Raw genomic sequence first — 27,322 nt, 5'->3', positions numbered from 1 at the left:
AAATTTCCCCAGAGCCTGTTCCCATTACGAGCTCTGGGAACCCAGCCTGGGGCCGGAGGGTGGCTCTGTCCCCAGTGTCTGCTGAGACCCTGGAGTGGTCACAGCAGTCCCAAGGGAGATGTGGACACTGGACATATAGCAACCCGTTCACAGCAAGCTGCATTCTAAATTTAGGGAATCCTTCAATCCATCAAACAAACAAACAAAACCTCCTATACAGAATTCTCAGGACATGGGCCAAAAGTTGTTTCTGCTTCAGAGTGGCTTTGGTTTAGCAATTGTCTGTTTTTAGAAGAGGATTTCCTGAAAGTTTTGAAAGATGACCATGCAGAATTGGGATAATGTAAGAGGACAGGCACTTTCTCTCTCACGCACGTGCCCATGAAGGAAGGGAAGGAAAAGGGGTGTGGAAGAGCTTCAGATGTTGGGACCAGGGTTTGTCCAGATGTTCTCGGAAAGAAGCTGGACATTGGGATGAATATCAGTTCAGGATTTTTTCTGAGACCAGGACCTTTTTTTTTTTTTTTTTTTTTTTTGCGGTACGCGGGCCTCTCACTGCTGTGGCCTCTCCCGTTGTGGGACACAGGCTCCGGACGCGCAGGCCCAGCGGCCATGGCTCACGGGCCTAGCCGCTCCGCGGCATGTGGGATCCTCCCAGACCGGGGCACGAACCCCTTGTCCCCTGCATCAGCAGGCAGACTCTCAACCACTGCGCCACCAGGGAAGCCCCCAGGACCATTTGTTAAGGCAGACTTTACAATGAGATTGGGAAATATACCACACAATGACAGATAACATCCTTGGTCACTTGGTTTTAACAGATATACCCTATTTACAGAGGTTGCTGGTATATATGTGGATGGACCTTTATCCAAATAGTAGACTCACTGAACTAGCATTTCTGGGGCAGCTCCTGTGTACTGGGCACTGTCCTCGGGGCTGGAGCCATGTCAGGGACGGAAGAGACAAAAATCTTCATCCTCAGGGGCCTCCGTTTACTGCGGCATGTCCCAGACGCGTGCCGCGAGCCACATATGGGATTTTAAAGTTTCTAGTAATCACAGTAAAAAGAAACAGAAGGGAGAATTTAGAGTATATTTCATTTAATCCAGTGTATCAAAAATATTATCTTCAATACGTATGAATAAAAGAAGTATTGATGAGAAACTTGTGCTCTCCTTTATTCATAAAGGAGACCTACCGGGTATTTGCACACAGAGCACGTCTCAGTTTGGGCGAGCTGCATTTCAAGCACTGGGTAGCCACTGTGAGCTCCGGGAGTCTCGAGGGTTGGGCGTCTGAAAATCTCTTGACATGTCCAGAAACTCTGGGAAGCAGAAACCATTGAGCTGTTAGTTCCAGACCGAATGAGCTTAGCACTCTCCCCAAGGCCGGCTGGACCCAGGCTGCACTGGTTTCCTCTGCCATCTCCCTCCCTCCCTGTACCCGCTTCCCAGCGCTCTTAAGATCTGTACACACATTAGCTCATCTCGTCCTCCCAACAGCCCCATGCGGCGGGGACCACAGTTTATCAGTAAGGAAAGGGAGGCACAGAGAGGTAAAGCAACTTGCCCAAGGTCACTCAGCCAACAAGCAGCAGGGCCAGGACTTGAACCCAGGACGCCTGCTCCAGCACCCATGCTTGTCACCAGCACACAGGACTCCTCACGGCAGCCAAGTCGTTGACCCTGGGACACAGGCCCTTCCCAGAAGGGGTTGGGGTGAGCCTTACAGTCCTAAGGTATACTTGTTTGTCACCCTAAAAATATTTATTAGAAAAGAAATACATACTTATTATTTAAATAATATGTCTAGGGATTAGAAAAGAAGAGTTCCTGCAGGCACCCCATTAACCTCTGTGAACTGCTTATTTAGAGCTCTTCCAGGCCTTTTTTTCTCCCTGGGCAACACACATAAAAATGAAAATGGAGATTATGTATACACCCTGCTCTGAAATTTTTTTCTCTAAAAAATATTTCAGATTTCATGAAATAAGATGAAGAGGTTTGATGATTCCTTGGGGATTGGGCTTTTGTGTGGATAACTTGTTCATTGCCGTGCATGTACCCACCGTTCTCCTGATGTGAGAATGAGGCTTAAACCTGGCAGGGTGACGGTATCCGTGGGGCTTTGAGCGCCTGCTAAATGCGAGGCACTGACTCAGATGCTTTCCCTGGATAAGCTCATTCACTTCCTACCAAGTCCCTGAGGAGGGGGTACTTTTATGGACCCTGTTTACATACGTGGGAAGTGAGACTCAGAGAAATAGATTAACCACCCCAAGGTCCAACAGATAAGATCTGAAACTGTGTCCGACTCTTGAATTTTCCTGGAAGATCAGTAGAGGGTGAGACTGGGGGAGAACAGGATTAGAATCTTAAAAAGAAAAATTGTATATGTATGTATAACACACACACATATATAAATACAAATATGTACATGCATACATATAAGTGATATTAATAATAAGATATTGCACATTTAAAAGCCAGAAGAGCAATACTCTGCCATCCTTTTTTTTTTTTTTTTTTTTTTTTGCGGTACGCGGGCCTCTCACTGTTGTGGCCTCTCCCGTAGCAGAGCACAGGCTCCGGGCGCGCAGGCTCAGCGGCCATGGCGCATGGGCCCAGCTGCTCCGCGGCATGTGGGATCTTCCCGGACCGGGGCACGAACCCGTGTCCCCTGCATCGGCAGGCGGACTCTCAACCACTGCGCCACCAGGGAAGCCCACTCTGCCATCCTTTTATCGCTGGGTTCCATGACTCCATGGGGTCAGCGGCCAACCGGTGGATGACCCCTCCGTCCCTCCCAGGACAGATGGCTGGCTGTCCTCTCTCTTTAATCCAGTCTGTGTTGTGTGCTGCCGCACGCCGATCAATTCCTGCCTGAGTAATTTTCACCGGCAGGAGTGAGCCTCCAGGACGCAGCCTTATGCCTTGCAGCTCCTGGAGGACCTGCAACTTCCCGCCTCCGAGGGGCTCCCAGCCTCTGAGTCCCCCGACTGCGATACGGGGTCGGCCAGCGTGGTCCTCAGGGATGGCGTGGCCACAGCCCACCCATTTAGGATAAGGGTTGGGAAAGGGTCCCAGAGCATCGACAGACCTGCGTCCACCTCCCAGCTGTACCTGGAACAGGCGTTGGATTTGGGGCAAATCACATCCCCTCTCAGAGCCTTGGTTCCCTCTCTGTAAGTGGAAGGAGCCCTAGAGATCTCGTGCGGGGCTGTGAGGCATGGACGGGGTAAGATTACTTAAAGGATGGAGGCGGCGTCTGGGGTATGGTGGTGTGTGTGCTGGGTACAGCTGCTGGCACGAAGAGTTGAGCCCTGGAGCCGAGGGCAGAGTGAGTGGCCATCAGAAGCCTGGAATCACTCACCGGGACTGGGCTGGTGACACCACCCGAGGCTGCAGACACTCGACCTTTCCCAGAGCACCCATCCCAGCTCATCCAGTAGGTCAGCGACCCTTGGGCACTAAGTCAGCCCAAGGGGATGCCCCAGAAGCTTCTCAGTCCAGCTGAGGTTCTTTCCCAGTTCTGCGAGGGGATTTTTGTGCTGGTTTTCCCTCCCTTCCATCCATCCCGCCCTTCCTCCCTCCCTCTCTCCCTCCCTCTCTCTTCCCCTCTCTCTCTTTCTTTCTTTTCCTTTCTCTCCTTCTCCCTTCCTTTTTTCCCCCCTACTTTTCATAATAAGATTAGAGAAACTTCAAGAAATAGCGAAAATAATATTAAGAAATTACTATCATGGGACTTCCCTGGCGGTCCAGTGGTTAAGACTCCGTGCTTCCACTGCAGGGGGCAAGGGTTCGATCCCTGGTTGGGGAACTAAGATCCCGCATGCCGCGTGGTGTGGCCAAAACATTTTTTTAAATTAAAAAAAAAGAGAGAAAAGAAATTACTATCATGGAAAACCCCATAGCCAGAAACACCCACTATAAACATTCTGGTATGTTCCCTTCCAGATTTTTTTCTGTTTACACACTAACAGCTTATTTCTTATGTGTTTGTTTTATTTTTTGTTTTTGTTTCTACAAAAAAAAGCGATCAGACTCTCTGCATCGTTCGGTTCATTATTTTTTTTTCAATCGGCAGCAGGTTGTGAGTGTCTTTCCGACATTTCCAATGCCTGACATAGCCATGCTGTCATTTCTGTGGCTCCACGCTATTCCATTGTGTGGCCAGACCATCATTTCTTTACCCAGATGACTGACATCTGGGTTGTTTCCTTTTTTTCTTTTGCTCTTGCAAACAGCACAGCAAAGAACATCTTTGCACAAGCCCGTGTGCTTTCCCCACACTTTTCTTAGGTAACTTCCTTTTATCAGAGTAGCCACAGCTACCAAATCGACTTCTTTCTGGGATGCACAGTGTGTCTCTCTCCTGTTGATACCCTGCCCCCTAGGGCTGAGAATAAAATCCTCGCCCCTTACCGGGCAGTCCACACCTACCACCACCCCACCCACTTCTCCACCCTCTTGGTGCATCACCCTCCTTGTCACAGCAGTACCTATCACTAGCCTTCTCTCTGTTCCTGGATACCAAGATCTCGCCTCAGGGCCTTTGCACCTGCCAGTATCCAACCCCGGACCCTCCCAGCTCCTATACCTCCCATGGCTGGGCCCGCACGTCGTTCAGACCTACATACAAATGCCACCTGCCCGAGGAAGCGTCCTCCTGCTGTTGGGTCTCCAGTAGCCCTCCTCCCCGATCTAATCTGATCCCGTCACCCTGTGCTGTTTTCCTCCCAGGACCCACCACTGTCTGAAATTATTGTATTTCTCACACATATTTAGCTGTTGATCTCCCACCCCCCAGACTGTATAAGCTCCATGAAGGCAAGCATCCCATCGGTCTGGTTAACCCTGTGTCCCTGACACCCAACTTGATGCCTGTACATAGTAGGTCTTCAGTCAACACTGGTTGAATGACAGACAAAATGCTGAGTTCAGCTATTTGTTCAGAACTGCTTGTAGGAGTTTTAATGCCCATTACGAAAATTGTTCAATATCTTTTAGAAAATTCATCCAGTACCTTTTGTGAAAATTGTCCAGAAATGCTGTGCCAATTTACATTCCTTTTCGACACCTGTGGGAGCTACAAACTAGGCTAAAAAGAGTCAGAGGGCAAGATTTAAAAAAGGAGATTATTTTATAATTTATGTGATCACACTTGTTTTTCATCAGACACACACAACTGGCAACTTTTCTAGCAGAACTAGAGCTCAGTAAATGTTTGAAGCTTGAACAATAGGGAACCCCCCCCGCCGGCCTTGCCTGAAGCAGTGGAAGGGACCACAGCTGGTGTCACATGACACCTAGTCCGCCAGCTGTGTGATGTGTTGAGAAATCCACACCCAGTTCAGCGGGGCCTGCTCGTGCCTTCCGGATGGGCCAGTTGTTCAATGGGGATGCTTGGTAGGACTGGGCAGGACCTCCAGGAACCTTAGGGGACCAGCCTGGACGACAGCCTGAGTGGCCCCTTGTCCCTGGGTTGTCGGGGGGCCCTGTGCGTGGAGGCACCCACTGCCCCGTCTGTAGAATTGCTGGTAGTGAGTCAGCATCAGAAAGCCTGGCAATGGTCCCCACTGTGGCTTACCCACCACGTGGAACAGCTGAGTGCCTCGTAGCTCCGGGTGATTCTCCCAGACTAGTCATTTGGGCAGAGGACCCAGGGAAATCCTGTAGCCCAGAGGCCTGAGGAGGGCCCTGGAATCTGAGCTTTCGAGAAACGAGCGGGGCAGCCCGGGGTCACTCCACAACTGGATTGTGGAGATGATTGCACTAGCCCCGCCCCCCCATCACTAAAAATCATTGAATTGTACACTTCAGAAGTGTGAATTTCATGGCATGTTATATCTTAATGAAGTTTTGGTTTGTTTGTTTGTTTGTTGTTTTTTAAAGGCGTTCAGTTAGCTAAAGGATTTAGCTCCTATCTTGAGTGGGTGGTTTTTACTGGCTGTGTTGACCTTGCAGAAATTTAATTTCTCCTTTGCCTGCAAAATAGGGATACTAATTGCTCTTCATTGGAAGGAGGTAAAGGCGTATAGAAAGTCCTTTGCACAATATCTGAGCCCAGTGGGATCAGTGCGCCCATTTTAGTAACAGGAGCACGTGCATTATTGTTATAATGCCATCCTATTCATCGGTCAAGCAGGTGGCCACTCTCTGGGTTGACAGGTGGTACCAAAAACCAGGCAGAAGTCTTGGAGGCTGGGTTCAGTTCAGGCAGACAGGGGCCAGCAAATTCCAAGTTAACGACCCTGACCTCAGTTGAGACCCAGGTGCATCTGCAGAGGCAAAGGGCTTTGCCGGCTGCTCCCGGCTGGGGCATTCTCTGCTCCCAACAGCTTAGCCAACTGTCCCTTGGCCATGCTTCTTCCACCGCAGGGACTTGGGGACACCCAGTTCCCCCCCCTCCCCGCTCCATCCCTGCAGATCTTTCGGTAACATGTGCTCTCCCTTCTTTTTCAGCTTGAGGACCCCTGGAGATGGAAAGGCCTTCCGGATCTTTGCCGTCAGGCAGTGAGCTTGCAGGGTCGGGGAGAAGGGGGCGTCTTCAAGAGGGCTTCGGGGGTTCGCTTTTTATTTTTGTCATTTGGGGGGTGGGCCGGGGATATGGAGAGTCAGGAAACTTCCTTTGATTGGCGTTGTGTCCCATCCACCGTGCCTTGGTCTCAGTTCCACACAGGGGAGCATCCTTGGGGTCCTGAGCAGACAGCCGGTGACCATGCTGCTGAGGCCCGGGGGTCTCCCCCTGAGAGGTGTTCTTCTGTGGATGGAGAGAGGATTCCAAAGGATTTGGAGCTGATGCTGCGAGGCATTCACGGGTGTGGGAAGGGGCGAACTGAGAACGCTCGGGGGAGTTTCAGGGATGGAGTAGAAGGTAGCTATTTAAAACATTAAAAAACCCAGGCCGTCCCCACCAATGGAGAAAAATGGGTTTCATGTTTGCTGGTCAGACAAACGGGCCGGAACAAGGGGACTCTGCCCTGGCATCTGTCCTGTTCCCGTCCTGCTCTGTGCAGGCTGGTTCTATACACAGCAGTGCTGGTTTACTTCGAGTTCAGCCGTAACTCCAGAGATGTATCTTGTCTTGGTCCTTCCCTTCGTCCACGTGGCCCATCTCTTTGCTGCCGTGACCTTTGGTCTCACTGAGGACTAATGAACCAGGACCCTTTCTTTTTTTTTTTTTTTTTTTTTTTTCTTTTTGCGGTACGCGGGCCTCTCACTGTTGTGGCCTCTCCCGTTGTGGAGCACAGGCTCCGGACGCTCAGGCTCAGCGGCCATGGCTCACGGGCCCAGCCGCTCCGCGGCATGTGGGATCTTCCCAGACCGGGGCACGAACCCGTGTCCCCTGCATCGGCGCGCGGACTCTCAACCACTGCGCCACCAGGGAGGCCCCAGGACCCTTTCTTGATCCCCTCCCTGCTGTGGTTCACGCCCTGCCCAGACTGGTTTCTGTGTCTCCCACCAGGGTCTTTGCTTGGCAAACAGTTCTGTTTGCAGCCCACTTTTTTCTTTCCAACTCCTTGTCTCTGTGGGTTCCACTGAGATGTCTAAGAACAGCCAAAGAAGGGCTGTTTTGTCGCTGCCTTTAAAAAATGGCCTTGAATTGTGCAGATTTCCCATCCGTCGGATGACCTATTTTTTAGCAATGAGAGGAATGGTTTCATTCCTCAGTACATTCCTCGCCGAGGTTAGCAGCTCTGGGAAGAGGGACAGCCTGCCGTTATGAAACCATCCTGCGGCATAACAGCAAGAGATGGTAACACACTTGAAGGATTTCTCTTCCTATTTTTGTGAAACAGTTCTTGCCAAATGTTCCTGAGGCTCCGAGGAGTGCGGTGCTCTCTGGCTGCCATCACTGTACAAAACTTCATCATCAGCCTAGACCCCAAACCCACAGTGAAATAAAATACCCTTTTGTAAATAGCATTTCTTTGCAGAAGGTAAAATTCCACCCTCCTCCACCAGGCTGGCCGGTAGATCACTTTTGTGGATGCTGATTTCAAAGTTGATTTCACTCTCCCTCAGAATATTTCAAAGGCAAAAGAACTAGCAGAAAGTTTAAAACGAACAAAAAAACAAACAAAACCTAAGATAGTCTGGACAAGGAACTCCACCTGGGGAACCAAGTTGGTGTGTTGTTTCAGGGCAACCCTAATTAGTGAAGAAACAGAAGGTAAATAGCTTTCCCCCCTCCCACGGAAGGAGTTTGTAAAAGTAATGAAACTCTTAGCTTGACCGAGCTGAAATGAGCAGGACTGTGTTTTTGCTTCGTGCATTGTGGCTTCTTATAATTCGTAAGTACTGACTGTTCGACTCCAAATGTCAGCGCGGAAGAATTTGGTCAGACTGTCAGATACCGCGTCTAGTTCCTGCCAAAGAACCCTCTGGATGCTAGGTATTATGCTGTCGGACTTTCGCTTGTCACCAGGCTTTTATGTCTGTGGCCACGTCCAGACTGCAAACTTGGGTTTTTAGAATTAGTGACGGTCCCGGGGAATTTCAGTAGGTTTGCTTTTGAAGCATCCTGCCGGAGGAAGAATCTGAAACGTCCAATATGAGTGGACACTCTCATTTTGAAATAAAATTCCCGAGTTCCTCATTAACCGGCCCGTCTAATGGGCTAGAAAGTCCTCGCCCAGAACCAGACCTTGCTGTCTTTTTCACCTTCACAAACATTTTGAAACTGGAACCATTTGTCTTCCGGAAATGGACACAGTGCTACAAAGTATAAGACCTTGTAATCAGGGACCCCCTTCTAATTTAGCGTGTTTAAAGGACCATCGTGCCTTAAGCACTTCACCCATAAACACATGATAACTCCGGCCAACAATGCTACTGGGCCCCCCAAAATGAAAATTTTTGGTGTCCTGATTTGTTCCCCGTCGTGTTCTGATTTTTCATACTGTCTGTAGGCTCACTCAGCCCGCAGCTTACGTGTGTGCTTTTTTCTATGAAAAATGATGTATTTTACTACTTCCTATGTACAAAAGTTTATTGTAAATGTTGTGTGTGCTTCGCATGAACAGGGACCACGTTGCTGTCGTTTCAATAAAACTGGTTTGATTTCTAAAACGTTTCTGGGACGTATCTTTTACGGACACATCTCAGCAGTTTGTGGAATAACACAATGAAAACCTCCTTGCAGGCTTGTTACTTTTTTCTACGCCACTCCTCCCAGGAACGTGGCGCTCGGGGCGTCCAGATGCTAATTGTTGCAGTATTTTCACCTGAGATGTGCGTGAATCACGTGGGGCGGGGGCGGGGCTTGTCGAAACGCAAGTTCCGGTTCCGGGTCCCTCAGGTCTGGGCTGGGGCCTGAGGGGCTGCAGTTTCCACGGGCTCCTGGTGGCGCTGAGACTGCTGACCTGCAAATCACACTCTGCGTGGTGAGTATGACAGGCTTAGCCTCATTCCAGCACCGTCCTAGTCAGCTTGGGCCGCCGCGACAAAGCGCCGCAGGCGGGGGAGCTCACACCACAGAGGTTTATTTCCCCACACTTCCAGAGGCTGGCAGTCCAAGGTCAAGGGGCCGCCGGGCTGCTTTCTCCTGAGGCCTCTCTCCTTGGCTTGCAGATGGCCACCTTCTTCTTTGTTCGAGCATCCCTGGTGTCTCTTCCTCGTCTTATAAGGACACGGGTCCTATAGGATCAGGGCCTTATCCTGTAGACTCTATTTAACTTTATCTCCTTAAAAGGCTCCATCTCCAAATACGGTCATATCAGGCGTTAAGGCTTCAACCTATGCATTTGGGGAGGGGGGACCCCAATTCAGTCCTTAACAGTCACCTTCTTCCCAGGCATCAGCCCCTTTTTGTCCAGTTGAGTCGTGTGTCCCCCTGTGTTCCAAACGCTGTCACCTACAAGCGATTTTGGGAGCTCCTTGCTTTTTCTTCTCGCCATCCACCTCTGCCTTTTCTTTCATGCGCCTTCTATTTGTAACAAGTGCTTCTCATTTTCATTGATGGCGGGGTTAGCTTTCCTTTTTTTTTTTTTTTTTTTTCCTTTGCGGTACGCGGGCCTCTCACCGTTGTGGCCTCTCCCGTTGCGGAGCACAGGCTCCGGACGCACAGGCTCAGCGGCCATGGCTCACGGGCCCAGCCGCTCCACGGCATGTGGGATCTTCCCGGACCGGGGCACGAACCCGTGTCCCCTGCATCGGCAGGCGGACTCTCAACCACTGTGCCACCAGGGAAGCCCTCCCAGCTTTCCTTTTTAATAAGTATATCTAAGGCTTTTTAAATGTTGATTCTAAAATATCACATAAGCAGGTGTGCAGGTGGGCCGCAGAACCCACGAACATGGGGTAATAGTGACTGATGTTTGGGAAATGCTGGTTTCTGACGAATGCGTTGTCAAGGCTGTAGAAATGCCCTCCCCATCCCCACTGACAGCAACCCCAGGGCATTGGGAGCCTTCCTTCCGGCTTTCCTCCCGCAGAATCTGCAGCCTTCCTTGGTGTACCTCTTCCTCCTGTTTCTGGAAGTTCTTCTGAGCTCCCAGGATGCCACAATCCTGGGCCCCAAACTTCTGGGCCCCAAACCTCCAACTTACAAACGATGTACTGGCAGCTGAGGAGGGAGCTGGCCCTTCCTTCTTGCAGAATCCGTCTGAGACGCAGCAAAGGTCTGCAGGAGTGCTGTAAGCAGGCTGAATGCCAGCACCACACTGCTTGGGAACCCCCGACAGGGAGCTCTGGCACAAGGTGACACAGGGACAGAGCACGGACTTGGGAGTCCCTGGGTTGCTCCACCTCTTACCCATCGAGGGACCTCAGACAAGTCACTCTTGCCTCTTTGGACCTCAGGCTGCTCATCTAGGAAATGGGAATTTCTCACAGCATCCTCACCGCAGCGCAGAGATTACAGGGGAGCTGTAGGCTGAAAGGTGCTTGACTAATAATGGCAACTCTGTGTACTGGTTGGCATGCTTTGGGGCTGCAGATAACACAAAGCACATCTAACAGCCCCGGGACTTGTCAGAAAGACAGATTCTCAGGCCCCAGCCTAAACCCAGTGAGTCAGACCTCTGGGAGTTAACAAGCCCTCAGGGTGATTCTCCTGCTGGTTCACTTGCAGAATCATTGCTCGGAAAAACGTTCAGATATCTTATGTGAGAAGTCAGGAGGGAGATGATTCGGGGACAGCAGCTCACAGATGTCGGGACACCTGGTCAGCATCCCTGCAAATCTCGCCCCGTCCTCTGTGGTCAGGACGGCCACTGGCCGCAAACCGTCCCCACACTGAGTCTGAGACGGGACGAAGGGAAGAGAGGGCGGGTCCTCCTTCTCACAGTATTCTCTCTTTTCTCAGGGAAGAAAATCTTTCCCGGGATCACCCAGCAGACTTGTTTCTAAATCCCTTTCATCACTGATGGGTCACGTGCCCATTCCTAGGTTTATCACGAGGAATCGTGATAGAACAGGAAGGTTTAGAGTAAAGAGAGGCTGACCGGGGGCCATGAAGGGGTCATGTGGTGTAAGAGATAAGAGCTAGGACGCAGACATGCCGGGGTTTGACTCCCACATCAGCTCTCACCAGCTGTGTGACGCCGGGCAAGTCGCTCAACCTCTCTGTGCATCAGTGGCCTCCTCCGTTAGAGGGAAATAATAACAGTGTCTGCTCCAAGGGGTGGTTATGCGGATTACATGAGGTCGGACTTGAGACGTGCTCAGCCCTTGGTGGGCACACACAGCTGCCCCGTTTGATCACTATATTGCTTTGCGGCATGGAACTGGTGCCAGTGGTTACATGCCACAGGGGGACAGATTTCTACCAAACACAATAAAGAAGATTCAAATGGGTGGAACTTCCAAACATGAAATGGCCCTTGTGAAGAGGGAGTGAGCTCCTCATCCTTGGAAGAATACAAGCAGAAGCTGGAAGATCCTCAGACTAGATCTACTTTAAATCCTCTTTCCTGATTCTGGCTCCCAGCAGAGACCTGCCTTTCCCTCCTCCGCCCTGCCCAGAGGGCCCTGGGGACCCACGGAAGGGGTGACCTGAGCTATGGAATCTTGGCTCCTCAAACCATGGCCACTTCATTCTATAAAGGAAAAACAAAAACCCTACAGCTTTGTAGGTGGTCCTGAAACCGTTATGTCTTACTGGGTTCAATTTTGTTTGTTTGTTTTATCCATTTTCCTTCCAGTTTTTCACACCAAACCAAAACCTGTCCTAGACGACCACCGGGCCTTAAAAGGTCTTTTAGCCCCTTAAAAAAATAAATGTGTTGCCAAAGGCCCAGGTGTTGAAAACCTCATGGCATTCCTTTGACTCTTTCATCTTGGCCAACTAAACTGGTAGCAGCCTTCACCCAGGGGCCAGGGAGACAGACCGTTAAACCAATTCTTCTGTCAGTGCCTGGCCTGCCTCCGAGGTGGGCAGAAGGCCTCCCTGTGGGACCTGGCTGCCACCACGCTGGACGGGGATGGGCTGGCTCGTCGGGCAGCAGGCTCCCCGCTCACCTGCTCTCACCTTACACCAGACATGGCTGTGGTCCCAAGGATATTTCCTCTCCATCCTGCTGTCACTAGCCCAGGCCCACTGCCCCCGCCCCTATCTGACCCAGGAGGATGGCAAAGGAACTCACCTGTGCCAAGTGCCACTATGTGCCAGGACTGAATGGGCACCAGACACATGCTGTCTCATCTACTAAGCACACGTCTCCATCAACAACTTGCTAATTCAATATACTTGTCAAATATAATAATTCAAATCCTAATTAGATTTTCTTTGTCAAAATGTCAGCTAGGAGTGTGTTGGGCTGCAGGTAACAGAGACCCAGCCACAGTGGAAGGTAGGAGGGTGAGGATGCTGTGAGAAGTTCCCATGTCCTAGATGAGCAGGGTGCAGTGCTCGGGAAGTTCTCAAGGACCAGGTTCCTTCCCACTTGCTGCTCTGCCATCCTCAGCACATGGCACGTGTCCCTGTGGTTGAAAGATGACTGCTTTGGACTTCTCTGGTGGTGCAGTGGTTAAGAATCTGCCTGCCAATGCAGGAGACACAGGTTCGAGCCCTGGCCCAGGAAGATCTCACATGCCACAGAGCAACCAAGCCCATGAGCCACAACTACGGAGCCTGCGTGCCACAACTACTGAAGCCGGTGCACCTAGAGCTTGTGTTCTGCAACAAGAGAAGCCACCGCAATGAGAAGCCCACTCATGCAACAGAGTAGCCCCCGCTCGCCACAACTAGAGAAAGCCCACGCGCATGAACAAAGACCCAACGCAGCCAAAAATAAATTAATTAATGAATCAGTTAATTTTTAAAAAAAGAAAGATGACTGGTTCCCTCCAGCAAGTCATAGACATTCCAGAAAGGAAGAGACATTTCAAAAGGCAGAAGGCATATGGCAGTTGATTTTGCCCCCTTTTATTATAGATATTGTATTTTTCAATTCTAGAATGTCCAGTTGGTTCTTTTCCTAATTTTCTAATTCTTGGTGAAATTTCTCATTTTTTCATTTATTTTGAATGTATTTTTCTTTATGACTTCAACATAGATATAGATCAGCTAATCCCTGTATCTGGACCATTCACCATTTACTGTCTTTTCTCTTGAACAGGGGTTGGCATACTTTTTCTTAAAGGATCCAATTGATAAATATTTTAGGGTTGTGAGCAATAGCATCTCTGTCACGATTTAACTTTGTGGTTGTAGTCTGAGAGCAGCCATAGACGATATGTAAGTGGATGAGCATGACTGTGTTCCAGTAAAACTTCATTTTTAAAAGTAAACCAAAAAAAAAAAAAAAAAGAAAAAGCAGACAGCCATCCCCTGGGCCATAGTGTGCTGACCTCTTCTCTTGAGGATGGACACATTTTTTGGTTTGTTTATTTCTTTGTATGTCTAGTAATTTTAGATGATATCTTGGACATTGTCAGGAAGGCCTCCTGGAGATTCTAGATTGTTACATTGCGTTTGAGCAGGGAATTAACTTGTCTGGACTCAAACTCTACTCGGCTGCAGTGGCCGGTAACTGAAATCACTCTCGGTTCTGTTGGCCTTCGCCGAGCTGCTGGGAGTCTGCTGTGTGCCTGCATGGTTCAGGGGTCAGCCAGAGACTTGGGCAGAGCTTGTACCCAGAATCTGGCATTCCCCTTCTGCAACCCTCTCCTTTGTGGAGGTTCCCTTCTCACTTTCCAGCTGCTGCATCCTCTGGTTCTTCAAGATCTGAGGCTTCTTTTAGACGTTTAGCCACCCCTATAGGATGCTGACTAGGGCTGTGTTCAGGCAAAAAGTTGAAAAACACTGGAGACTCACACAGTGCAGTCGCCTTCCTCCAAGTGTTGACTCCCATGCAGTTTCTGCCTGCCTTTGCTTCTCCCAATAACCATCAGAGAGTTGTATTTTATATTTTGTCTGGAGTTTGTGGTTGCCACGTATAGAATGGTTGGTCTGATTTTAGCTACTCTGCCATCGCTGGGTGAGTAGAACCCAAGTCTGACGCACCCAGAAAAACAATGGAAGCATAGCTTTCCCAGAAGTCGCAGCCGGTAAATTTCCACTGACAACTTGTTGGTCAGAATTGGGTCCCACAGCCATTCCTAGCTGCAAGGAAGTTGGGAGAGATGCATATTTTTTCCTGAGCACATTGCAAATCCAACTGTAAAGCGGGTCCTATGAAGAAGAATGGGAGAAGGGACCTTGGGTAGTTAAGGTGCAGCTCACTTGTGAACTTCCACAGGTGTAGTTCCTTAGAGCTGCTGTAACAAATGACCACAAGTCCCATGACTTAAACAACAGCAATGTATTCTCTCACAGTTCTGGAAGCCAGAAGTCTGAAATCAAGGTGTGGGCAGGGCCACGCGCTCTCTGAAGATTCCAGGGGAGGGTCCTTCCTGCCTCTTCCAGCTTCTGGGGGCCCCAGGCATCCCTTGGCTTACGACCGCATCACTCCAGTCACCCTGCCCCAGCTTACATGGCCATCTCAAGATCCTTAACTAATTACATCTGCAAAGATCCCAGTTCAAAACAAGGTCACATTCTGAGGTCCCAGGAAGGCATGAATTTGGGAGGGATACTGTTCAACCCAGTCTAACAGGTAGACACCAGTCCTGCAGGCTGAGCAGTGGTAGCTGGTTGTCCACGTGATAGCTTATCTCCGTGGACACTTGGATTTGCCACCATTCACTCTTTGGGGTCTTTGCCCCAGCCCCTCTGTAGCTCACTGTTGGGGCAGCACTCTGGGAATGAGTGAGTGATGTAGCTCCAGTCTCCAGTCTGTGCCCTGTCCCATTTTCCCTTTTCAGCCCCTCATAGTTTGAATCTTTAAATCTTCCCAACATGACACTTTTGAGGGGTGGGAAAAGAATCTGGAGCCAGTGGGCCTGGGTTCAAATCCCAGCTCTACTACTTATACTCTGTGAAACCTTGGACGGGTTACTCAACCTCTCTGTGCATCAGTTTCCTCATATATAAAATGGGAACAATAATAGCAGCTACTTTGTTTTTTTTTTAAATTTATTTTATGGAACTATAGTGGATTTACAGTGTTGTGTTAATTTCTGCTGTACAGCAAGGTGACTCAGTCATACACATATATATATTTTTTCATAGTCTTTTCCATTCTGGTCTATCACAGGATATTGACTATAGTTCCCTGTGCTCTACAGTAGGACCTTGTTGTTTATGCATTCTCTATATAATGGTTTGCGTCTGCTCATCCCAAACTCCCACTCCATCCCTCCCCCACTCCCCCCCCCGCCTTGGCAACCACGAGTCTGTTCTCGATGTCTGTGAGTCTGTTTGTGTTTCGTAGATAAGTTCGTTTGGGTCATATTTTAGATTCCACATAGAAGTGACATCCTATGGTATTTGTCTTTCTCTGTCTGACTTCACTTACGTGATCATCTCTAGGTCCACCCATGTTGCTGCGAATGGCATTATGGTTTTTTTTCTGGCTGAGTAGTGTTCCGTTGTATATATGCGCCGCATCTTCACCCGTTCCTCGGTTTACATTTAGGTGGTTTCCACGTCTTGGCTATTGTGAATGGTACCGCAATAGCAGCTACTTTGTATGGTTGTTACGAGATTCAGAGAAGTTAGGACAGTTTTTAAAAAACATTTGGAAGCCTGGTACGTAATAAGTGCTGTATACATGTTAGTTGTATACCATCATTTTAACAAATAGGTTGTGCATTCCTGCCGTTTCTTTCCATCTAAAACCCTGCCCTGAGCCTTCAGGCAGCAGCCCCTGCTGTCCTCAGGGAAGGGAGACCACAGCAGAGCAGCAGGGACAAACAGGTGCATTTTAGTTAGCTTTAGATTTGCTAGACAGATTTCTGGTTTTTAAATTTTTTTCTTTTGACGTCATTTCAGACTTGCAGAAAAGCCACACAGATGCTCCAAAGAATTCCCCTCGACCCTTCATGCAGCTTCCTCAGATATGAACATGTTTTGCATTTCCTTGATCATCTTCTTTGCCTTTTTTCTTTTCTATATAAGAGGGAGTTGCAGACATGAGACCCACTTTATCTCTAAATACTTCAGTATTTCCTAAGAACAAGGACATTCTCTTCTGAGGAAGGAGACATTTTCTTACAACACCTGGTATAATTATCTGCATCAGGGAAGTTAACATGGATGCATTATGTGATCTAATCTACAGACCTTATTCAGATTTTGCTGATTGTCTCAGGAATGTCCATTATGGCAAAAGAAGATCTCAGATAATGAATCACATTCGGTTTTCATGTCTTATTAGTGTCCTTGAATCTGGACAGCTCCTCACTTTATGTTCTTTTATGATGTTGACATTTTTTAAAAGATGACTGACCAAATATTTTGTGGAGCATTCCTCAAATCAAGTTTGTCTTATGTTTCTTCCTTATGAGATTCAGATGACACATTTGTGGAAGGAATCTCACAGAAGTGACATTGTAAGCTTCTCAATGCCTCTTACCAAGGGCATATGTCTATTTGCTGTGGGCTCTGATGTCAATTTTGAGATCTTGATTAAGGTGGTGTCTGCCAGATTTTTCCACTGTGAAGTTCCTATATTTTTTGGTAATAGATAATTATCTTGCAGAGAGATACATTGGAACTATGTAAATATCCTATCCCCAGAAAACCTTCAGTCACCAGTTTTACCCTCTAGTGGTGCCTCTTCCCTGAAACAAGTATTTTATGATGGCTGTCAAATGGTAACTGCTCTAATTATGCTACACCTTCCACATTTATCAGTTGGCACTTTTCCTCTAAGGAAGAGGTTTCCCTTCTCCCGTATTCGTTTACTTATTCACACACACATTGTAGTTTATAAACGTATATTCCAAGTGTATTACTTGGAATATACATGTTATATACAATATATATACACGCATGTTATATACACATATATATACACACAGGCATATACTGTTGTGGACTCATTAATTCTTACTTTATGCAGTGCATTACAATGTGTTTTTTTTTGTTTTTTTTTTGTTTTGTTTTTTTGATGCTCAAATCATCCCAGATTCGAGCGGCGGGAACCCCTTCCAGCTGGCGCGTGTCCTTTTCACACAGCCCATCAGTTTGGGCTCAGCTTTTCTGGCACAGCGTGTTCCTGGCTCGCCTTGTACTTTCCTTGCTCTAGTCCTGGAATCAGTCATTTCTCCAAGGAGCCCTACTTCCTTTTGGTGGAGACTGTATCTAAATAGATACGTGAAACTCTCTGGTGGAGAAAATAGGTTGAGGAAAAGGATGCTCGGATCTCAAAAGCCACATCTCATGGACCACACAACAGATTTGGGGAGAATCTGGTTCTTCACCCTGCCCAGCCTCTGCAGATAATGGGAGAGCAGCAGCCTAAACCCAGCTGCTGGCCATGGTCTGAGGGGCTCCCCAACCCCAGGAGGCTGAGCCCACCTCGTGCTGTAGAAACTTGGAGACACTTGCTTTCCCAGAATCCCTTGCAGCTAGGGTGTATGCATGGGACGTGTTTCTATAACTTCCAATTGGGAGCCCCTGGTGCAAGGAAGCTGGTGTCCAGAGACTTTTCTCGGGGGAGCAGTGGGACTTCAGGGATAGCAGGTAGGGGTACCAGATTTAGACAAAGTAAAATAATAATAATAACATTAAAATATTGTATGGAACATACCTTTACTAAAATACTATTGTTTTTGTGTGGTTCAAAGTGAACTGGCTCACCTCTGTTTCATCTGGCAACCCTAGACATGAGATAACAGGAGAGTCTGGACTCCCACCCCGGCGGGCTGTATGGCAGCCACCCACAGGTAGGTCCCACCAGACCATTCTGTGGAGTGATTTTGGGTGTCATTTCTGGCTGCAGAACCCTCCTGCCTGGTCCTCCAGCCCTCCTTGATATTCTGTGGGAACCACAGTGTTCTTGTAACAAGTCCCTTTTTTGCTTAAATAAGTACAGGGTGCTGTGAAGGGCCACCTGTGCCTGCCTCTCATTTTGCTGGAGTCAGGTGGGGACAAAGGGAGGAAACCCCCAGGTCAGTTCCAGGAAACTGGAGAGTAGAAGGGACTTGTGCCCCACTTCCTTCCAGAACTTGCAGGATTCCCCAGCCTGCAGCCTGAAGACAGCCACCCACCCATCCCTCCATCATCCATCATCTACCATCCACCCATCTACCCATCCACCCATCCATCTACCCACCTATCCATCCAACATCCACCATCTACCATCTACCCACCCACCCACCCACCCATCCATTCATCTGTCCATCCATCCATCATCTACCATCTACCCATCCATCTGCATCCATCCACCCATCCATCCATTCGTCCATCCATCCATCCATCCATCATCCATCATCTACCATCCACCCATCCACCCATCCATCCACCCATCCATCCATCCACCCATCCATCCATCCACCCATCCATCCATCCACCCATCCATCCATCCATCCATCCATCCATCCATCCATCCACCCATCCATCCATCCACCCATCCATCCATCCATCCACCCACCCATCCATCCACCCACCCATCCATCCATCCATCCATCCATCCATCCACCCATCCATCCATCCATCCATCCATCCATTCATCCATTCCTCCCTCCCTCCATCCATCTGACATTTATTGAACACCTACTGTGTGTTGGGCACTGTCTGGGTCCTAGAGACACTACAGATGAAAAAAAACAATAGATACAGGTGTGTCTGCTCCCACATGGAGCTTACCTTCATGTGGGGGAGGCAGGCATGAAACAAGACAAGTTACACACGTTCTGTGTCAGTTGGTGAGAAGTGCTGTAAAGATCAAAGAACGAGGAAGGGAGCAGGGAGTGCCGAGGCCGGGGCTGTTGGTATTTTACACTGAGTGGTCAGGAAGGTGAGGTCAGGTCCCTGAGAAGGTGACCTTTGGAAAGGGGGATGGAGGGGAGGGAGGAGCGCAGTGGCATCAGAGGGCGGAGAGTTGCAGGTGGAGGGCGCGGCGAGCCCCAAGGTGCCGGGGAGAGCGCGTGCCTGGTCCAAGGGCCCAGCGGAGGCCACAGGGAGGGAGGGCACGGGCAGGGGCGGCGAGAGCCGAGAACAGACTGGGGACAGCCTTCGGGCCGTGGGAAGGACTGGGGTTTGACTCCAGGGGAATGGGGGCCACAGGTGGGTCCAGGGCCATGGAGGGCTGGGCTCTGACTCCTGTTTTCAAAGGCCATTAAAAGCCACCTCAAGGAGAAGGGGGGAAGGAGGGCCTTCTGAATGAACTGATTTAAACTTGAAACAAAAAGGAAACCCATGATGCCTTTCCCTGAATGACCAGTTTTATTCTACCAAGTTCATTAGTTGGGGGGGAGGGGGGGGACTTGAGATCTAAAGGTCAAGTTTCCTCACAGGAGCGGGTGGCTGGAAAATTCACCGCACCTCACAGGCATCCCCTATTTATTCCTTGGCACACCCCACAATACCCCATTTACAGGTGGGGAAACCGAGGCCCAGCGCAGCCAAGCACCTTGCCCAGGCCCCCAGGCCACGGGTCCCACCCAGGCCTATCTGTCCCCTGAGCTCAATCCCAGACCTGCCTTCATCACGAGCTTCTTTCCAGCTTGAGTTGCCTGTGGTGAGCCCTTGCACTCTGTGGGACTACGGAAGTCAAGACGGAAATGACCAGAAGCCCAGCCTGCCCTTCCGGCTGCCGATATGGCCCGACCCTCCCTGCTGGGCTGGCCTGGAAGCACCAGCCCTGGCCCATGGGTGGATTGAGATGAAGCATCTCTACTGATGGGCGTGGACCTGGGCTAACACGGTTTTGCCCCCCAAATAAGATGGCCTTGTCACGCAGGGGTGCGTGTGGACACAGCAGCGAGGACAGCAAGTCCCAGAGAGGCCTAGGTGAGGTCAGTGAGCACTGTCTTCCCCCCCCCCCTTCCCCGGGCTGGTCTGGTGGCGCAGGCAGGCCAGGCCTGGAGCAGACAGGAGGATCAAGACCCACCTTCCCCCCTTCCCAGGGCTGCTAGGACGACCTACCCACTTCCGGACAAGGCTGGCAGAGCCACGAGACGTCTGATCCCAGATGGAAAATTGAAACCACGCTGCTCCGTCACTACAGCCATTTGTCACTGGACAAGGGTGCATATAAACAGCTTAATTCAAACCACACTGCCACCCCCTCCACTCCCGCCTTTCCTGAGCTTTCCCTTGGCTTGCTTCAAGGTAACAAATACAGTGCAGTGTCAAAGTGAAGGGCCCTCTTTCCTCCGCCTTGTTGAGATGAGCGTGCTGAAATGCTTTATCTTGTCTTCACGTCAGCCCCATGACATAAGAATTGTTATTATGCCCACTTGTCAGAGGCGCGAGTTAAATCATTGGGCCAAAGTCATGCAGACAAGAGGCAGCACCAGATGCTAGCCAAACCTTCCCGTAGACCCAGCTGCCCCTCTGTGACCGTGGCCGCTACGTCGGGGCACACAGCACCCAGGTGCACAGCCAGAACCGCAAACCTGCGCTGGATCCCAGGTCCACTCCACTTGCTGAGTGTAGGTGGTCTTTGAGGTCCCTCTCTGAGCCCCAGTGGGAGACCCACCCGCCTTGGACACTTGTCCCACAGCTGATAGGCCTGAGCTGGGCTTTGTCCTCAAACCACGTGACCATTAGCTTCTCTCACCATCTCAAAAATCTTTTTCAACTCTGGTATCATCAAGCAAGGGAGTATAACTAAAGTATGAGGAGCCCCCGGGTTAGAGTCCCTGCGGGGTCTCTTCTAGCTGTGTGATCTTGGGCAAGTTCCTTAACCTCTCTGTGCTTCCATTTCCTTATCTGTACAAGGGGCCCAATAATAGTACCTATCTCATAGAGCGGTCACAAGGAGTCGATGAGATAGTGTGTGTAAGGTGTTTAAAACAACACCTGGACTATTTACTAAAGGCTGATGAATAACAAAGGAAGCCCTGCAAATGTGTCTGATTGTATCACAATAATAAGTGAATGGTTATAAAAATAGCTGAGCAACAAAAAGTGCTCATACCAGCAACACGTGGATGAACAAATGAGTGAATGAATGAACATGAAACTGACCAGACTAGACCAGCAGAAGCCCATGGGAGCCTGGCCCTGTTTTCCGGTGTCAGGAGCCCTGGGCTGTAGGTGAGGATGTGTGTGGTTGTAAACCGAGCCCACACGGTTGGAAGGGGGAGAATTTAATTTCCCTGTGCAGGAAGCCTGTGAGCTGGATCCACAGGCTGCTTCCTCTGCCCTACGAGAAGAGGACTTGTTTCTGCAAGGCCCCCTTCCCCACGTTCACCCTGCCCGCCTCGTTCAGTGATTCTAGCTAAAATAGTGAAAACAGTGAAGAGGAAGAATTCTCCCGGTGAGTTGTCTGGGGAGTGGCGACCAATCCTTTTCCAGCCAGAGTCTCGGAAGGCAGTGGATTGGAGGCTGGGAGCCTCAGGTGACAGTTTAAATGTCCTTCCCGCCTGGTGTTCTGGGCTTAGAAAATCAACGGAGGAAAGAAGGTCTTGTGTTTCCTCGTGTGTGTGTGTGTGTGTGTGTGTAAAGGGAGAGTCCAGGGTAAAGGAATAGCGGGGAGCACGAATACTTTCATAAGACCGAGCCACTGTACCCAGAATTAATGTGACACACACTGCATCTTTAAGATTGTATGGTTGAAACCAGACAGCCACCATATTCCAAAAATCCTCCCCATTTCACCCGAGCCAGGCACTGTTCTCAGCTTTTTACAAATATTAACTTATCAGTCCTCAAAACAGCCTCGTGTGGTAGCTACCAGTATTATCTCCATTTCACAGATGAGGAAACTGAGGCACAGAGAGGGTAGGTGACTTACCCAAGGTCACACAGGCTGGAAGGAACAGAGTCAGGATTTGAGCCCGAGCAGTGGGGTTAAACTGCCTGCTCCTGACCGCTAGGCCGCGCCACCCTCAGAGGGAGTCCCTGACCCAGGGTCGCTCACAGCCACATTTCAGGGCCACGTGACAGGATGTGACCAGAAAGGTGGGCATCAGTTTCATAACACACTTAATTCTCCAAACTTGGCCCCAAATGGCTTTCAGAGTTCCCAACTCATGCGTCAAAACAAGAAGGGCACTCTCCTTGTTGTTGTTATAAATTTATTCATTTATTTATATTTATTTTTGGCTGCGTTGGGTCTTCGTTGCTGCATGCAGGCTTTCTCTAGTTGCGGCGAGCGGAGGCTACTGTTCATTGCGGTGCGCGGGCTTCTCATTGCATTGGCTTCTCGTTGTGGAACACGGGCTCTAGGCATGCGGGCTCAGTAGTTGTGGCACACGGGCTCAGTGGTTGTGGTGCACGGGCTTAGCTGGTCCGTGGCATGTGGCATCTTCCCGGACCAGGGCTCGAATCTGAGTCCCCTGCGTTGGCAGGTGGATTCTTAACCACTGTGCCACCAGGGAAGTCCCAGAAGGACACTCTTAAAAGCAAGTCAAGAAAGAAAGACAGTCCAGGAAACCATTCCAAATCGGAGGGGACAAAGGAACGGGGTAACTACACACAAGTGGGTCCTGGACCCCGGAAATAAAGGCTTCTTAGAGGCTTCGCTGGGATGACCTTGAGAGTGAGCTGTGGGTTACACAGTAGTATTGTGACAGGTTAGAGTACACGAAATATGCTACGATGCCCTAATAGTACAGGCCAACCTTGGTTTAGTGCACTTCACTTGACTGCGCTTCGTGGATACTGTGTTTTTTACAAATTGCTGGTTTGTGGCGACCCTGCGTCTAGCAAGTCTGTCAGTGCCATTTTTCCAACAGCATTTGCTCACTTCCTGTTTCTGTGTCATATTTTGGTAATTCTCACAACGTTTCCAACTTTTCCATTGTTATATTTGTTATGGTGATCTGTGATCAGTGATCTTAATGTGACTCTTGTAATTGCTTGGGGGCACCACAAACCACACCCATATTAGAAGGCGGACTTAATCCATAAATATCACGTGTGTTCTGACCAATCCATAGACCAGCCGTTCCGCCCTCTCTCCCTCTCCTCGGGCCTCCCTATTCCCAGACACAACAATATTGAAATTAGGCCAATTAATAACCCTGCGATAGCCTCTCAGTGTTTCAGGAAGAGTCGTACGTCTCTCACTTTAAAGCAAAAGCTAGAAACGATGAAGCTTAGTGAGGAAGGCTTGTTAAAAGCCAAGACAGACCAAAATCGAGGCCTCTCTTGCCAAACTGTCAGCCAAGTTGTGAATGCAAAAGAAGGTTCCTGAAGGAAATTAAAGTGCTGCTCCAGTGAACACACGGATGGTAAGAAGGTGAAACAGGCTTACTGCTGATATGGAGAAAGTCTGAGTGGTCCTGATAGAAGATCCAACCAGCTACGTTCCCTGAAGCTACAGCCTAGTCCGGAGCAAGGCCCCAGCTGTCTCCAGTTCTACGGAGGCTGAGAGAGGGGAGGGAGCTGCAGGAGGAAAGTCTGAAACAAAGGTCGGTTCGTGAGGTTGAAGGACAGAAGCCGCCTCCGCAGCACAAAAGTGCCAGGTGGAGCCGCAGGCGCTGAGGGGGATGCTGCAGCAAGTCCTCCAGAAGCTGTGGCTCAGGTCATCCGTGAAGGTGGCTGCACCGAACAAGAGATGATCCCTGTAGGGGAAACAGCCATTAAGAACATTCATGGTTCATGGGAAGAGGTCCAAATATTGACATACACAGGAGTTTGGAAGAAGTCGATTCCAGCCCTCATGGACAGCTTTCAGGGGTTCAGGATTTAGTGGAGGAAGGCACTGCAGATGTGGTGGAAACAGCAAGAGAACTAGAATTAGAAGTGGAGCCTGGGGGCTTCCCTGGTGGCACAGTGGCTAAGAATCCGCCTGCCAGTTCAGGGGACACAGGTTCGAGCCCTGGTCCGGGAAGATCCCACATGCCACGGAGCAACCAAGTCCACACTCCACAACTACTGAGCCTGCGCTCTAGAGCCTGCGAGCCACAGCTACTGAGCCCACGTGCCACAACTACTGAAGTCCGCACGCCTAGAGCCCGTGCTCCACAAGAGAAGCCCCTGCAATGAGAAGCCCGCGCACCACAACGAAGAGTAGCCACTGCTTGCCACAACTAGAGAAAGCCCGTGCTCAGCAATGAAGACGCAAGGCAGCCAAGAATAAATTAATTAATTAAGAAAACAAAAGTGCACTGGAAATAACGTTTAAAAAAAAAAAGTAGAGCCTGAAGACGTGACTGAATTGATGTAATCTCCTGATAAAACTTGAACGGATGAGGAGTTGCTTCTTATAGATGAGCAAAGAAAGTGGTTTCTCGAGATGGAATCTACTCCAGGCGAAGATGCTGTGAAGATTGTTGAAATGACAACAAAGGATTTAGATTTTTTTTTTTTTTTTTTTGGCCACGCCGCTCGGCATGCAGGATCTTAGTTCCCCAACCAAGGGTGGAACCTGCGCCCCCTGCAGTGGAAGCGCGGAGTCCTAACCACTGGACCGCCCGGCATGTCCCAAGGATTTAGAATATTATATCAACTTAGTTGATAAAGCAGGGTTTGGGAAGACTGACTCCAATTTTGAAAGAAGTTCTACTGTGGATCAAATGCTATCACACAGCACTATATGCTACAAATTGTTCACGAAAGTCAATCGATGTGGCAAACCTGACCTCTTTTTTTTTTTTTTTTTTTTACGGCTGTGTTGGGTCTTCGTTTCTGTGCTAGGGCTTTCTCTAGGTGCGGCAAGCGGGGGCCTCTCACCATCGTGGCCTCTCTTGCTGCGGAGCACAGGTTCCAGACGCGCAGGCTCAGTAACTGTGGCTCACGGGGCCAGCTGAGCGTGGCCACGGAGCGTGGCATGTGGGATCTTCCCAGACCAGGGCTCGAACCCGTGTGTCCTGCATTGGCAGGCGGACTCTCAACCACTGCACCACCAGGGAAGCCCCTGACCTCTTATTTTAAGAAATTGCCGCGGGACTTCCCTGGTGGCGCAGTGGTTGAGAGTCCGCCTGCCAGTGCAGGGGACACAGGTTCGGGCCCTGGTCCGGGAAGATCCCACATGCCGCGGGGCAACTAAGCCCGTGCGCCACAACTACTGAGCCTGCTCTCTAGAGCCCATGAGCCGCAACTACTGAGCCCGTGCGCCGCAACTACTCAAGCCCGCGCACCTAGAGCCCGTGCTCCGCAATAAGAGAAGCCACGCAATGAGAAGCCCATGCACCGCAAAGAAGAGTAGCCCCGCTGGCGGCAACTAGAGAAAGCCTGCGCACAGCAACGAAGACCCAACGCAGCCAATAAATAAATAAATTAATTAATTTAAAAAAAAAAGAAAGAAATTGCCATGAGGGAGGCGGCGGGTCAGGGCTGGCACCTCCCGCAGCAGCCATGGCGTATGCCGGCCGCACCGTGCCTCTCGTCGTGACGAGCGTGTTCTGGGGCTTCGTCGGTTTCCTGGTGCCCTGGTTCATCCCTAAGGGTCCCAGCCAGGGAGTTACCATCACCACGTTGGTGACCTGTTCCGTTTGCGGCTACCTCTTTTGGCTGATTGCAATTCTGGCCCAACTCAACCCTGTCTTTGGACCACAGTTGAACAATGAAACTATCTGGTACCTCAAGCATCATTGGCCTTGAGGAAGAAGACCTGCTCGCCAGTGCCCAGTCATTGAGGTCACGAAGAGAACTCCTCTAGATGCGAAGTCACCTCCAGACCCAGGCCACCTTCCTTGACTCGCCCACTTTGGCCATCAGCTGCCTTAAACGTTCCCACCACGTTTGAATATCTTATTCTGCAATGCAGTATTTTTTCCTGTCGCCCTTTTTGCACTTTGATGAATGATGTGCCTGTTGAATCTAAACTGTGCTGCCTCTATAAAATGTTTATGTACTCTTCCGAGATAGAAAATGCTGTTCTTCTGAGAAATAACATTACTCTCTCCTTGGAAACTGTGGATTTGAAGATGGCTCTGCCTGCTCACAACATGGGAATCCGTGAAGTGTTTAAAAACTGTTACATGGGTTTCCCTGGTGGCGCAGTGGTTGAGAGTCCGCCTGCTGATACAGGGGACACGGGTTCGTGCCCCGGTCTGGGAAGATCCCACATGCCACGGAGCGGCTGGGCCCGTGAGCCATGGCCTCTGAGCCTGCACGTCCGGAGCCTGTGCTCCGCAACGGGAGAGGCCACAACAGTGAGAGGCCCGCGTACTGCAAAAAAAACCCCAAAAAACAAAAAAACAAAAAAAAACTGTTACACGACAATAAGACTCCAGTGGGGCAGTCAGTAGAACATGTTCAGAGGGAAAATCTGTCCCCCCAGAATTATACCAAAGTATATTTTCAGGATGAATTTCTTATTTCTGCCCTCCTTTGGAATAAATTATTTTTCTGCTCTCTAAAAAAGAAAAAGAAAGAAATTGCCGCAGCCATGCCATCCTTCAGTAGCCACCACCCTGATCAGTCAGCGGCCATCAACACCCAGGCAGGGCCCTCCACCAGCAAAAGAGAGGACGACTCGCTGAAGGCACGGATGATGGTTAGAATGTTCTAGCAATGCAGTATTTTTAAATTAAGGCATGTACGTTGTTTTTTCAGACTTAATGTAATTGCACGCTTAACAGACTACAGTATAGTATAAACATAACTTTCATATGCACTGGGAAACCAAAAAATTCAGGTGATTTATTGCAATATTTGCTTTATTGCAGTGGTCTGGAATCGAGCCAGCGATATCTCTGAGGTTCGGCTGTATTATACTCTGGTGAGATGTTAAACTTCCTGATTTGGGTCATTTTATTGTATTTAGAAAGTCGTGTTCTTAGGAAACACACACCAGATTGTTTAGGGAGAAAAGTGGCTGATGTTTGCAACTTACGTATATATTATATTTACATGAAAACATATATAGAGAAAGAATGGGGCAAAATGTAAATGAACCTGTGTGAAGGTACATGGGAATCCCCTT

The 27,322-nt window shown here is 49.6% G+C and overlaps 2 protein-coding genes across 2 annotated transcripts in view; both read left to right on the top strand.

The window, feature by feature from the left end:
• The window catches only part of CRISPLD2 (cysteine rich secretory protein LCCL domain containing 2), a 66,429-nt gene extending 57,352 nt beyond the window's left edge, over positions 1-9,077 (top strand). Inside the window, exon 15 of the mRNA XM_082607685.1 lies at positions 6,468-9,077. Coding sequence (XP_082463811.1) covers positions 6,468-6,522 — 55 coding nt within the window. The 3' untranslated portion in view covers positions 6,523-9,077. The remainder of the gene's footprint in view (positions 1-6,467) is intronic.
• Positions 9,078-25,572: 16,495 nt separating this feature from the next.
• On the top strand, positions 25,573-26,233 carry LOC309794353 (V-type proton ATPase subunit e 1-like). Its single transcript, XM_082605756.1, has one exon. The coding sequence runs from the start codon at positions 25,750-25,752 to the stop codon at positions 25,993-25,995; it is 246 nt and encodes an 81-aa protein (XP_082461882.1). The 5' UTR covers positions 25,573-25,749; the 3' UTR covers positions 25,996-26,233.
• Positions 26,234-27,322: the final 1,089 nt, after the last annotated feature.

The sequence above is a fragment of the Mesoplodon mirus genome, assembly GCF_964341445.2.
Source record: "Mesoplodon mirus genome assembly, chromosome: 19".
Taxonomy (NCBI): Eukaryota; Metazoa; Chordata; class Mammalia; order Artiodactyla; family Ziphiidae; genus Mesoplodon; species Mesoplodon mirus.
Note: the sequence above shows the minus strand (reverse complement) of the source record. Positions and strands in the feature narration are given on the sequence as shown.

Coding starts and splice junctions, on each gene's coding strand:
- LOC309794353 (XM_082605756.1), top strand. CDS start 25,750: ATGGCGTATGCCGGCCGCACCGTGCCTCTCGTCGTGACGAGCGTGTTC.